We start from the raw sequence: 14352 nt of genomic DNA on the forward strand, positions 1-14352 counted from the left end.
GTCTGGGTTCCATTAAGGTCCAGATTTCAGCGCTCTCCATTTTCTTTCAGAAGAAATTGTCACTTTTGCCAGAAGTTCAGACCTTCTTGCAAGGGGTACTCCACATACAGCCTCCTTTTGTGCCGCCTACGGCGCCCTGGGGTTTGAATGTGGTGTTGGAATTTCTACAGTCCTCCTGGTTTGAGCCTCTGATGACAGTAGAAGACAAGTACCTCACGTGGAAGACAGTGATGTTACTGGCCCTGTCTTCTGCTAGACTTGTCTCAAAATTAGGGGCCTTATGTAAAAGTCCATACTTTGTCTTTTATGAGGACAAAGCGAAGCTCAGGACTAGGCAGCAGTTCTTGCCAAAGGTTGTCTCTGTGTTTCACCTGAATCAACCTCTTGTGATTCTGCCCAGTTCTGACACTTCTGCTCCTCCGGAGGCATTGGATGCGGTGCGAGCCTTGAAGATCTATATCAAGCGTACGGTTCGGATCAGAAAGTCGGATTCCTTGTTCGTGCTCTGATGCGCAGAAGAAGGGTTGTCCTGCTTTGAAGCAGTCCATTGCTCCTTGGCTAAGGTTTACTATCCAACAGGCCTATGTATTGGCAGCCTTACCTGTTCCTAAAGGCCCATACACACTTGACGATGCACACGTTGTTAACGACCGTCGTTAACGACTTCCCTTGAACTTCCCTTGAACAGCTGAGCAAACGACATGAGCATACACACTACCAAAGACCATTCATCGTTGAAGCATCCAAGCTGAACAGTTTATTAAAATAATGAGCTGGGAACAGGGCTGGTGAACAGTGGCTTGGTCGTTGGTCTTTCGTCGTTCACACTATACACATTCAACGACGTCTCTGGTCTGTAACGACCATAGTGGAAATTGAGCATACATGCTCCACAGATAAGCGAGGGTCGTTAATGTCCCGCGGGGCCGCGCAACGGTGGTCGTCTGATGCATACACACTTGACGATATAATGAGCGACGTCGTTGATGAGGGCTGAAATGAACGACGTCGCTCTCATTTTATCGTCAAGTGTGTATGGGCCTTAAGTCTCTGAAACCTACTCTACAAGATCTGTGGGCTCTTCCTGGGCGGCTGCCCGAGGAGTCTTGGCCTTTCAACTATGCCGAGCTGCTACCTGGTCGGGGAAGAACACCTTTGTGAATTTCTACAAGTTTGACACCCTGGCCAAAGAGGATACCCAGTTTGGGCAGGCGATGCTGCAGCAGTCTGCGCACATTCCCGCCCGTTATGGAAGCTTTGGGACGTCCCAATCATACTAAGTCTCCCCAAAATCCCTTATGGATGCTAGAGAAAATAGGAATTTAATTGCCTACCGTTCAATCCTTTTCTCGTAGTTCATAAGGGATATTAGGCGCCCCCTCAGTGCGTTGACTTTTCTGCAGGTTCTCTCTTATGTGGTTACCTGTTCAGCTGTTGCTGCTGTTACCAGCCGTTGCTGGTTGTTATATGTTCGTGGTGTGCTGGTATTAAATCTCACCACTCTTTGTTGTCATGTTCCTTCTCTCATATATGTCCTTTCTCCTTCGGGCACTGTTTTACGTATAACTGCCTGTGGGAGGGGGCATAGAGGGGAGGAGCCAGCAAACAATATATGCAAAGTGAAAAAAAGCATAACAAAATATGCAGTGATTGGACAGAAGAGAAATCTAAATTAATCAGTATTTGGTGTTGCCTTCAAAACAGCATCAATTCTTCTAGGTACACCTGCACAAAGTCAGGGATTTGGGCAGATTATAGTCAGGTGTATGATTAATCAATCATACTAAACACGTGATAATGATTATCATTTTCATATGTAGGGTGAAACAGTCATTAACTAAAACAGAAATAGCTGTGTAGGAGGCTTAAAACTGGGTGTGGAACAGCCAAACTCTGCTACAAAGGTAATGTTGTGGAAGACCATTTCATGTCACAAGTCATACACCATGGCAAGACTGAGTACAGCAACAAGACACAAGATGCATCAGTAATGGGCCCTACACACTGGCAGATAAAACAGAACGATATGAACGTTCTCCTTCATAAATGAACGAGAACTCGTTCATATCGTTCTGTGTGGAGGCACCAGTGATGAACGATGCGTGGCCCCGAGTTCGTTCATCGCTGGTGCCCTGTCGCTTATGCATGCATTCCAATATTTGACTCTCTTCTTTATTTGCCTGCACTGTTATGGAGTCGGGTGACGGGGGGAGTGAAGAAACTTCACTACCCCCGCCACCAGATCAGCCGTATCCGCCGTCGGGCAGCTCGGCAGCGGATTGGTATGTGTGTAGGGCCCATAAGATCTCTCCAAGGCAAACATTTCAAAACAGACTGGTGTTTCAAGATGTGCTGTTCAAGTTCCCTTGAAGAAGCACAAAGAAACGGTAAACGTTGAAGACCATAGACGCATTGGTCGGCCAAGGAAAATTAGTTCATCAGAGAAATTGAAAGATGTCCAGCAGTGCCATCAGCTCAGATCTGGCAGAAACCAGTGAAGTATACCCGTCTACTGGAAACGTAGGAACTTGGCAGTAGGTGCTCTGGAATGATGAGGTAAAATTTTAAATATTCAGCAAATTGATTTTCAGCACCATTAGGTAGGCGTCTGATTGGCTCCAAATTTATTCTGCAGCGGGACAACAACCCCAAACATACAGCCAAAGTCATTAAGAACTATCGTCGGCTTAAATAAGAACAAGGAGTCCTGGAAGTGATAATATGGCAGCCACAGAGCTCTAATCTCAACATCATAGAGTCTGTCTGGGATTACATGAAGAGACATTTAGAGACAAGAGTAGGATTTGAGCAAGCCTACATCCACAGAAGATCTGTGGTTAGTTCTCCAAGATGTTTGGAACAACTTCCCTGCCGAGTACCTTCAAAAACTGTGCAGGTGTACCTAGAATAACTGATGCTGTTTTGAAGGCAAAGGATGGTCAAACCAAATATTGATGTTGCTTAGATTTCTCTTCTGTTCATTCACTTTGCATTTTGTTAATTGATAAAAATAAACTCTTAACACTTCTATTTTTGATTGCATTCTTACTTTGCAGCATTTTTTTTTTTTCCATATCTGCCTAAAACTTTTGCACAGTACTGTATATACACGGTCAGGTCACATTATTATGACCACCAGCTAATAGCCAGAGTAACTGCCGTGTGCAGCATGGACGGCAACTAGACTGACTTGGAGTGACTCATTAAGGTGCTGGTAGGTTGACACAGGTACATTTTGAGCTGCTGCAGCATGTTTGTTGGCCCTCACGCACCTTTGTTGCCGATGTTCACCTCTCACATCAATGGCACGTGGTGCTTTGCAGTTTCCACATCGTACTTTGCAGTGGTGCCATTTGTCTGTGTCACGATACACCTTCACCACAGTTGCACATGAACACATCACAAACTGCGCAGCTCCAGAAATACTGCTATATTTGGCATGAAAGCAGACAATCATCCCTTTTTGCAACTGTGATAAATGGCCCCTTTTACACATGACCACATCAAGTGTTATGTTTGCAGACGACCTGTTGCACACCTTATATACCCACCATGCCAGTGCAGGACACGTGACGTACTTCATGGGCTATGCTCTGCTGGCGTCAAATGTAGGAGGTGGTCATAATAATGTGGCTCGACTGTGTGTATGTGTGTGTGTAGCAGGTAGTAAACTGCACACACCTTCAGCACAATGTGCTGAACCAACCAGCACAACCAGCAATAAATTCATGAAAGATTTATCTTCAATTAGCATAACAACACCATCTCATGAAGCAGTAATAGAGGTATACTTAGCACATGAGGACAGGCATAAGCAGCTTGGGGCATGGCAACCCGCACCCCCCACCAGTGATATTCTTCCAAAAAATGACTGGCACTCAGGAGACTGTTTGAGAATGATAAATGTACTGCCCCAATATATGGATATTGGGGCAATACATTTATCTTCTCCAACAGTGTCCTGAGTGCCAGTCATTTTTTGGAAGTATGTATATATATATGTGTGTGTGTATATATATATATATATATATATATATATATATATATATAAAATTAGTATATACGTGTATTTTTTGTCTTTAGATTTTGTGCTTTATCTTTGTAGGACTATGTAATGCATTCTGCCATGTTCTAGTTTTCATTTAATACTGTCCTCCCTCAAGGATCTCATTAACCAAGGCAGAGAGAAAGTGGTAGAAGCTACAAATAGCATTGCGTCTGCAAGGATCCATCCTCTGGAGGACATCATTTCGTTAGTGGTATGTGATTTGGATGTCATGTCTGTCTTTTGACTGGTAACATACTACGCCCCTCTGATCATCCTGTAATTTGTGTTCCCCAGTGGAAGGAAAATCCAACTTTTTCAGAATCCCAAGTTCAGTCTCTGGCTCTAAGCAGACAATCAAGCCAAGAGCTGGAAATCAAGAGACGAGAGGCCATTTACAGTGACGTTCTGGCCAAGCAGCAGATGGTAACTATTTCACCTGTATCTCATGGATAAATGACTGTGACTTACAGCATCTTTGTATGTGTAGAGATCAGTTGCATGTACTGTGTATGCTAGGTTTACATGGTCTTATTATTATCTGTGTGCACGGGGGAGCCTTTTATGAACATTGGCGTAGTCCATCGCAACCAACTAGATTTTTTGTTCTCATTTTGTAGACTGTTGTACAAATATGAATGTTAGAATCTGCAATAGAGTAATAGTTAAAATGCTGGAGAGTCCGACCTTTTCAGCCATTGTCTAATATACTGTACAACTTGCCATCAGTGTCTGTCCATGTTTTCTATGGATGGGTCCCAGAGCACAAAGCTGCATTGGTATTATTCTAGATATGCCTGTGGGAAAGATGAAGGGTTATACATGCAGTAGTACATAGCATTCTTAAATTATTCTGATTCTTTAGTTTTTAATTTTCACGTGACCGTTGCCTTCTTTGAAAGGGTTACATGTCACAGACACTTGTTTTGTGAGCTGTTGGTTCCTTACCAAAATAATACATTATCCTTCCTGCGGAATCTCTTTAAATTTTTCATGCAACTGTTTCCTGCAGTTATTTCCAGCAACAGGCTTCACACAATTAAAAATCATTCCAGTCACCAGGTTCCAAGTTATTTGGGGCAAACATTGCTCAAGAATCTTTTGGCTTCCACAAGGTTCTGGACAGATCAACTGCATTCCTGCTTAGAATTATTCCCAACCATTCATTTTTTTCCCCCCTCTTTGCTATTTGTCAGCAATTCCAACTCCTGCATATGTTACCCCTGTCCCTGCCACATTGAAAAACTCCCCTCACAAGACTCCTGCGTGTGTCTTGTTTTACCATAGTTAAATTGAGAACAAGACAGAACTGCATGGAACTGCCGACAGAGATTGGGCGCTTACAGTAATTGTCCACTGGATACCAGCCTATTAGTGATGGTGATAAGTTTAATGGCTTTCCCATCTGGTGGGGTGTCCCTTACTAATTGATTTCAGAGCAGAAAGTAGTTTTTCCCTCCCGCTGGACATTTGAGATGAAAACACCATGTTCTTCTATTCAATATTTTCTTGGGAGACTCATTTTTTTATGCTTTGCTTTTTCTGATTTGTCGGCAGACTGCTTATACAGAGGTTGTACTGTAGTACACAGAACTAAAGTTAAATATTGGTGTTGAACATAGTTTTTTAGATAGAAAAACTTTCATAAATGTAAAACTTTTAAAATTCCTTTGGAGCTTTCTTGGTTATCCGATTAAAAACGTTTGTAGGCATGCTGGAGAATTCAAGGATGCCAGAATTATTTCAGCACTACTAAGTCACGTGTAGATTTACTGACGTAACACAGCTAATATTGTTTTCACTATACCGCTGACTAATACCACTTTCACATCGCACAAATAACCCGGTATCGACACGGCATATTGCCGTGTTGACACGGGTCAGTGTGCGATGTGAAAGCACTTTGGCCGAATTAGCGGGTCGCCTGACCCGGTAATTCAACCTGGTAAAAAAGAAGGGTTATACCCGGGTTGAATAAAGGGTCAGCCGCAGTGTGAATGGGAGCCGCGTCGATACGACACTGCTCCCATTCACAGCATAGGGAGAGGCGGCGCAGGAGATTAGCTCATCTCCCAGCGCCGCCTCCACCCCCGCCCCTGCTGCTGCTGCGCTGCCACCCCGCTGCTATGGCAACCGACCCGGTATATTGCCGGATCGGAAAGCCAACATAGCAGAGCAAATGGCGGATCCCACCCGGTAAGGACACGTTTCTCTTACCGGGTGGGATCCGGCATTTGCGATCTGAAAGCGGTGTTAAATGACTGCAGGTTTCAAGCTTTTTTTCTTTTTTTTTGTGTTGTTTGCCTGTGATGGTGAAGTACAGCTGCTCACTTCTACAGTTCTCTTTCCTTTTATAACTGTGAATAGCGAACCCCGTACTTGACAAACAACACAATGTAGAGACACTCTAGCCTCACAAAAAATAATAGTTGGATGTGTTCCATGGTGATTAATGGTAAAGCAGCTTTGTTCTCTTATCAGCTGTAGTATCTAGTGATTCCCTCATTCAATGTGCTTGGTGTACACCCTTTTGAGATCAGACTGTACTGCGTTATATAGAGAGAGGGGGAAGTTATTTCTAGTAGATAGAGAAACAAGATGGCTATGGGGGGAATTCAATTACCCAAGTTTAAGAGGGTGATAAAGGGAGGTAGCCACTGGCTTTAATAACCATGGCTATTCAATTGCACACCATTTTTTATTTTTTTTTATTTTTTACCCGAGACCCTTTTAAATGCCCGTTAAATGTTAATGGGCGTTAACGCACAGAATTCATGAAAAGTTCACATATCTGTGTGTTAACAGGGTCGCGGCACCCATTAACCACTGGTTAGACGCAGAAAAAAAAATCCAAGATGAGTGCTGCTGGTGGGGGCTAATTGAATAGCCCCGGGGGAGCAATTAGCCCTGGGAAAATAACAGCAGGTAATTGCATTCCACCCTATATGAAGTACAGCTGCTCACTTCTACAGTTCTCTTTCCTTTTATAACTGTGAATAGCGAACCCCGTACTTGACAAACAACACAATGTAGAGACACTCTAGCCTCACAAAAAATAATAGTTGGATGTGTTCCATGGTGATTAATGGTAAAGCAGCTTTGTTCTCTTATCAGCTGTAGTATCTAGTGGTTCCCTCATTCAATGTGCTTGGTGTACACCCTTTTGAGATCAGACTGTACTGCGTTATATAGAGAGAGGGGGAAGTTATTTCTAGTAGATAGAGAAACAAGAAGGCTATGGGGGGAATTCAATTACCCAAGTTTAAGAGGGTGATAAAGAGAGGTAGCCACTGGCTTTAATAACCATGGCTATTCAATTGCACACCATTTTTTTATTTTTTACCCCAGACCCTTTTAAATGCCCGTTAAATGTTAATGGGCGTTAACACACAGAATTCATGAAAAGTTCACATATCTGTGTGTTAACAGGGTCGCGGCACCCATTAACCACTGGTTAGACGCAGAAAAAAAATCCAAGATGAGTGCTGCTGGTGGGGGCTAATTGAATAGCCCCGGGGGAGCAATTAGCCCTGGGAAAATAACAGCAGGTAATTGCATTCCACCCTATATTTAAAAAACAAAGAGGATTCTGCTGTGGTACTAGTAAAGGTCAGCACAGCTTCTTACAGAATAAAGGGGGGTGCACACCTAGCGATGTGTGCCGAGCGATCTATCACAGACTGCTCAGCACACATCTCTCCCCCCGCTCAGCACTTAGCACGAAGTGTGCTGAGCGAGGGGGGACGGGGCCCACTCACTTCACACAGCGCTGAAATAAGCGACCTGCTAGATTGAGCCTGCATGCAGGCTCAATCTAGAACTGGTGATGTGCAGGGCCGCGCATCGCTGGAGCTCTGGGGCATACACACGAGAGATCCGTGCTTCTAAGCAATCTAGTCAGATTGCTTCGATTTTAAGCACGGATCTCTCAGTGTTTACTCCCCTTAACATTTAAGGGGGGTACTCACGGAGTGATAATCTAAGCAATCTGACTAGATTGCTTAGATTTTAAGCATGATCGCACCGTGTGTGCCCCCCACAGCGATAGCGATGCGCAGCCCCGCGCATCGCTATTGCTGGTGCTAGATTGGCCTGCATACAGGCTCAGACTGGCACGTCGCTCATTTCACCCGCTGGGTGAAATGAGCGCTCCCCCCCCCTGCACGCTCAGCACACATCGCGCTGTGCTGAGCAGGGGGAGAGATGTGTGCTGAGCGGTTCGCTCAGCACACATCTCTCCCACATCTGCCCGTGAATACGGGCCTATACAAAGTTAATCTGAAGACTGGTAATTTGGTCTTAAAAATAAATTTTCACCTCCTTTAGAGAAATCAAATAGGATCATACATTATTGCAGATAGTCCTTTAATTATTCTTTATCAATTTATAATTAATCTTGTAGCTCATGGGGACTACACACACACACACTGGTATTCTTAGAGCATAATGAGTAATGGGTGTACTACGAATTGCCGGCTGTCGGGATCCTGGCAGCCGTAATGCCGGCATGGGGTGAGCACAAAAGAGGTCGTTGTGAGGTCGCTGTGCTCGCCATGTTGCGGGCACAGTGATTATTCTCCTTCCATCGGTGTGGACACCCCAAGAGAGAGAAAAGTTGTCTGTATATCGGTGGTCGGTATCCTGGCTCCGGTATGCTGAGCTCCAGGATCCCAACAGCCGGTATAACGAGTGCCATCCTGAATAATGTAGGGTTTCTTACCACTTTGAGGAGGATATACAGTAATTTGGATGCTAATATGTGGTCTCAAACATCTAAGTAGGGCATTTTGCCTATAGTTGCATTTCTTTTTGGTTATCTCTTTACTCTTCTGAACTTGGTCAGTAATGCTAGTCACATTCAAGGGTGGGCTTGGTGCACATAGGTCTTCATCCTTTTTGGAAAAATATATGGGTACTTTTTACTCCACTGGTACAGGAAATTCTGAGTGGTGGCTTACGTTAATAAGATCTCTGTTTCAGTTAATGTAATTGTGTTTGCAGATAGTGTACAGCTTTGTAGTAGGATGTGTTTGTACATCAGTGCTGTAAATGTAACGTGAACACTGAAATGCGTGTAGGGAGGTTTCAGGGGCACAGACTCATCTGATCATATATACATCTCTCTCCATTATTCTCTCTTCCTGCAGTTGATCAGCTGTGTACAGCGAATCCTTATGGGCCGGAGATTACAGCAGCAGTACAACGAGCAGCAGAAACTTGCCTTGCAGCAGCAAGCTGCACTGAACCGCCTCATAATGCAGAAAAACCCAAACATTCTTGTGAACCCAGCTAACTATCCGCAAATTGATCTGCAAGGAATGTATCAAGCAAGTTTGCAGAACCTGCCCATGCAGAGAGCACCACCACCGCCCATTAGAGGAAAAAATGCCGGACCTTCTCAAGCAAAGAAAATGTGATATTGCACTAAGATCTTTACATGGATTGTTTTGAGCAAAGAAAGATCCTTTATTTTGCCCTTTTGTCTAGTTATTAAAGGCTTGACATACTGTATAAGAAACAAACGGGAAAGTGTTTTTGTAATGCCAAACTGTACCCTCTAAAAGCTTTGCAGTATGATCAGTTTTCTATTTGTGTTGAAGTGTCCACAGGGCCACTCGGAAATGTCTTTCTTCCCAATCCCAGAAGATACCTGTTTTCAATGAAAGCACACCTTCTGTACTATACCAGCTATTCATCCTGGCATCCGCCACACCACAGAAGCAGGTCTCGTGTACAAAACAATGATGATCAGCCGTAGAAAATGCACTGTATATCGGCTATACCCTTGCTGTTCAAGTTACAAGTGGCAGTGTAGCAATTGGGGTTACACCCTAATTTTCAGAAATTAACAATTTACAGCACTGGTGTCATTGCTGAACTACAGTTCCAGTGATTCCTGACCAGCTTCTTGCTATGTATCAGATGTAATGTAGCTCAGCACCACCAGAGTGATGGTAGTTGTCCATTCCTGATGAAGAACCACTGAAATGAACGTCTGTCGAACACCGGTTTGTCGTTGTAGCATAACTTTAATACATTTTAAGCATTGTGAGCTTATTTTTTCTGTGACAATGTTAAGTTAGCCCTAACTATGATCTCTGATCAACAGAAATTATTAAATTTTAGAGATTTCTGTATTTAAAATACTTTAGAATGACATGATGGCTGACCATAGCCAGTAGCTACTTGCTACTTTTGTTGATTTGGAGGTCCATTTAACCATTTTTCTGTCACTTATTGTTATAAGTTTTTAATATTGTATCCGCATCTCTGTGCCTTTGTAAATATAGGTTTCTGCTGTTTTTTTCCATAAAGCTAGACTTAATAGGTGTTTACATAAAATACTGTTTTTCTTTCTTTTCTTTTTTTGGCCCATTTACTGCTTTTCTTTAAGTTTTACATTGTGTTCACTGTCCACAGCATATTAGTACATTTGAGTTATTTAAGTTGTCATCCCTTTAATACAGCATCTAATCTTAAAAACAAGCAACTTAAAGATGTTATTGAACACAAGTGACTAATTTGTCTTACTAGTCTTTAAATACAATTGCTTAAATGTAATTAGGTTAGTGGTGCCCTGATTGTGTAACACAGTGGCACAGAATCTTTACAAGATGCCTTTCCTTTTTACTAGATGCCTGCAGGGGCATCATTTTGAATCTTTATTTTATATCTTTTTCTTGTCAGACTTGGAAACAACGTATTCTGATTCCACACTAACCTAGTTACCTACTAGGAAACAACACATGGTTACATCCTACACCGCATGAAGGAAGTAAGCCATTTATACCGAAAAAGAGCAGAAATCCAACTTTATCAGTTCCCTACAAACTCTTGGGAACACTGCATTGAAAGTGCACATTGCATATAGTGTTGCTCTTCAAATCCTCATGTTCATTTTCTTTGCACATTATCACCAGTGGCCAGGCAAATCTTATTAATTCAAAATGCCAACTTATGGCATGGGTTTTTTTTTCTTTGGGAAACCAGCTTTTTGTTTTTCTTTTTCGCCCCCTCACAAATTCTAAATTAGGAAACTAGCCCTCAGTTCTATTTGATATTAGATGTTAATATAATTTACTTCCTCCTAAAGTGACGTTCTCATTTAAATGAGCTCCTGCTAACTTTGATCTCTACACATTTCCACATTAAATATACTTCAAGTGTTATGGCCGCTGACATCTATGAATACAGGCTGTGGCTGTATCTGAAGCATACCGATAAATCCACATTTAGCTGTTGGAAAGTCAATTTGCACGTTATATGCATCTATTCAGTGAAAGTTGAACTGTAGGTTTCCTTTTTGCAAATATTGCGGCCCTTAGAACTTTCCAACATTAATTAGTAAAATCTAAAAGTACAAAGTCAAGCCGCAGAAAAATATTCAGAATTTGAGTGTGTACTTTTAGGACAGTTCTAATAATGCAGATTTGAATGGATAGCTGCAGCCAGTATGGTCTCATTTTAAGTATCAGCTTGATACAGTTCAAAAAAACTTTATATATATTTTTGTTATTTAAATGTTCCATTAGTTTTGAGTATTTGTAGTGAAAGTCAGAAGTTTAATCGCATTTAATTTGGCGAATTAAAACATTTTGGATTCTTAAGGAAAATGTATGCTTTATAATGGCTTTAAATGTCTAGTAATACGTTTTTTTGTGTATTATTTTTACTTAAATGTTAATAGAAGAAAATGCAGTTGCTCCTTAAAAAAGCATAAAGTGCATTTGCCTTTTGAAGAGACCACTTTGGTAAATCGGCAAAATCCTCAGACTTATTACCAACAGGACTTTCTGATATGAGAATTGCAGCAACATTTTTTTTGAAGAGGACGTGCAACATGGACCAGTCACACCACTTTGTCAGTAGACATATTAGCTGCATATACTGTCTGTGCATTTCGTAGAGCATCAAGCTTTAACCAATATGAAGACTTCTCTTAGAAAGGTGTGGAAGGCACTTTTATTATGTTCTAGACATTTGAGCTAGCTGCACCAGCTTTAAGCACAGTTAAAACAAAGTTGCTTGTATTACAGTTTTGCCTGCTAAATTCTCCACATTTTAATGCTGTTACTTTGGATGTAAAGCGTTCTTGGCTTGATATTTGTGATATTGTACATGTATGTCTCAGTTGTATAGTAGTTTCAGTCCATTTAACCAGCTTTGGCTTCTGAAATCATACAGCTGTGAAATTTGCCTTTTTCTCTTTCCTGCTCTTTGATTTCAATATGATCTGAAGTAATATAGAAAAGTCACTGGCAGGTTTTGTTTTTGTAATATACTGAAGGACTGAGATTGTGCTTTTAATGATCAAGCATTTAAATCTGGAAATATCCTATGTGTTTTCACCATTGAAAGTGCTGTTTAGTAGTTGAAACTTTAAAAAATATATTTAATATCTCATTTAATAAAGTGACCAAAACTGTTTCCAGGCTTTGAGTGTTTATATGATCGCACGCTACTGATCACCATACATGACATTCAAAGAGAAGCATCTTCGTAATACTGTGTGTGCTTCACCAGTGTGATTGGGTAAATCAACTTTTTGGCTGAATGTCCACAAACCTCACACTCAAAAAATCACTTTAATTTTACCACCTGTTGCATTTCAATCATGTGACTATATAAGAGATGTTACACGTGTATGAAAACTGGAACAAGTGTTGTCTGAGCTTGAGACTAACTTGTAATTAGAGCAGATATTCCCAGAACTGGATTTTTGCCTCGCGAAAAAACTCGCCAGTGCAGACATTGCAACATTGTCCATTTCCATTGTGACATTTGCCCCCACTAATTTTGGGATTGTAACAAGTGTTTAATTGTAAACCATAAATCAACACTTAATTCCCTTTAAAATTCTGCCAAAAGTCATACATGCATTTTGTATCATCTTGATTAGACTACTGCAATGCCCTCCTACCTTGGTGTCCCAGCAAAATAATTGCACCGCTTATAGCTTGTACAAAATGCAGCTGCCAGGCTGTTAACCAACCAGCCCCGTTCCAGCCACATAACACCCATTCTCTATTCCCTCCATCGTCTGCCTGTAGGATGGCGAATTGTCTTCAAAATTGGCTTACTGACTTTCAAAGCACTACATGACCTAGGCCCAAGGTAGCTGAAGTTGATTCTGATTCCATACTGTCCCACTTGATTACTACGATCTGTAGATGAAGGACTTTTAGCAGTACCTAGAATCTCCAGTAATTCACCTGAGGGTCTAGCTTTTAGCCATGCAGCTCCAACTCTACGGAACTCGCTTCCATGCACAGTTCAAAACACCCATACTCTAGAATCCTTAAAAAAACCATCTCAATACTTTCCTATTTACTCAAGCATTTCCAAAATTGCCCCTTTAATATCTCCACGCTATGTTTTTTTATGAAAAGCTTATGTACTTTATTGTTTCCGTACTGTATTATGTTAATTCTGTTAAGCGCCTTGAGTCCTGCTTGAGAAAGCGCTATATAAATCTAATCTATTATTCTTTATTATGATAACGATCAGGGCAGTATAGGTATTGATAAATTAGTTGCTATATTTTATTGAACTCTGATGGTACTGTAACTTTTCAGGTTGCAAATTACGCTTCTTTCTCCGGCAGGGTCCACAGGTTATCCATAGGATAACATTGGGATATGATGAAGCGACAGCGGATTTGCACCAATCGGTCAAAGCTTTTCGGCCTTTCAGCATACAACGGGCCCGTCCATATATCCCCGCCTCCTGGCTCAGGCATATCATTTCTCTGACGTCCTAGTGGATGCTGGGAACTCCGTAAGGACCATGGGGAATAGCGGCTCCGCAGGAGACTGGGCACAAATAGAAAGCTTTAGTACTACCTGGTGTGCACTGGCTCCTCCCCCTATGACCCTCCTCCAAGCCTCAGTTAGATTTTTGTGCCCGAACGAGAAGGGTGCACACTAGGGGCTCTCCTGAGCTTCTTAGTGAAAGTTTTAGTTTAGGTTTTTTATTTTCAGTGAGACCTGCTGGCAACAGGCTCACTGCATCGAGGGACTAAGGGGAGAAGAAGCGAACTCACCTGCGTGCAGAGTGGATTGGGCTTCTTAGGCTACTGGACACCATTAGCTCCAGAGGGACCGATCACAGGCCCAGCCTTGGAGCTCGGTCCCAGAGCCGCGCCGCCGGCCCCCTTACAGAGCCAGAAGCAAGAACAGGTCCGGAAAATCGGCGGCAGAAGACATCCTGTCTTCCACAAGGTAGCGCACAGCACTGCAGCTGTGCGCCATTGCTTCTCAGCACACTTCACACTCCGGTCACTGAGGGTGCAGGGCGCTAGGGGGGGG

General features: G+C 42.3%; 1 protein-coding gene across 2 annotated transcripts in view; it reads left to right on the plus strand.

Annotated features, from left to right (window-relative positions):
- The window catches only part of ATRX (ATRX chromatin remodeler), a 561376-nt gene extending 548904 nt beyond the window's left edge, over window positions 1-12472 (plus strand). For both annotated transcript variants that reach the window (XM_063937173.1, XM_063937174.1), the window contains 3 exons: window positions 4164-4259; window positions 4343-4471; window positions 9193-12472. In XM_063937173.1, coding sequence (XP_063793243.1) covers window positions 4164-4259; window positions 4343-4471; window positions 9193-9462 — 495 coding nt within the window. In that variant the 3' untranslated portion in view covers window positions 9463-12472. The remainder of the gene's footprint in view (window positions 1-4163; window positions 4260-4342; window positions 4472-9192) is intronic.
- Window positions 12473-14352: the final 1880 nt, after the last annotated feature.

The sequence above is a fragment of the Pseudophryne corroboree genome, chromosome 8, assembly GCF_028390025.1.
Source record: "Pseudophryne corroboree isolate aPseCor3 chromosome 8, aPseCor3.hap2, whole genome shotgun sequence".
Classification (NCBI taxonomy): domain Eukaryota; kingdom Metazoa; phylum Chordata; class Amphibia; order Anura; family Myobatrachidae; genus Pseudophryne; species Pseudophryne corroboree.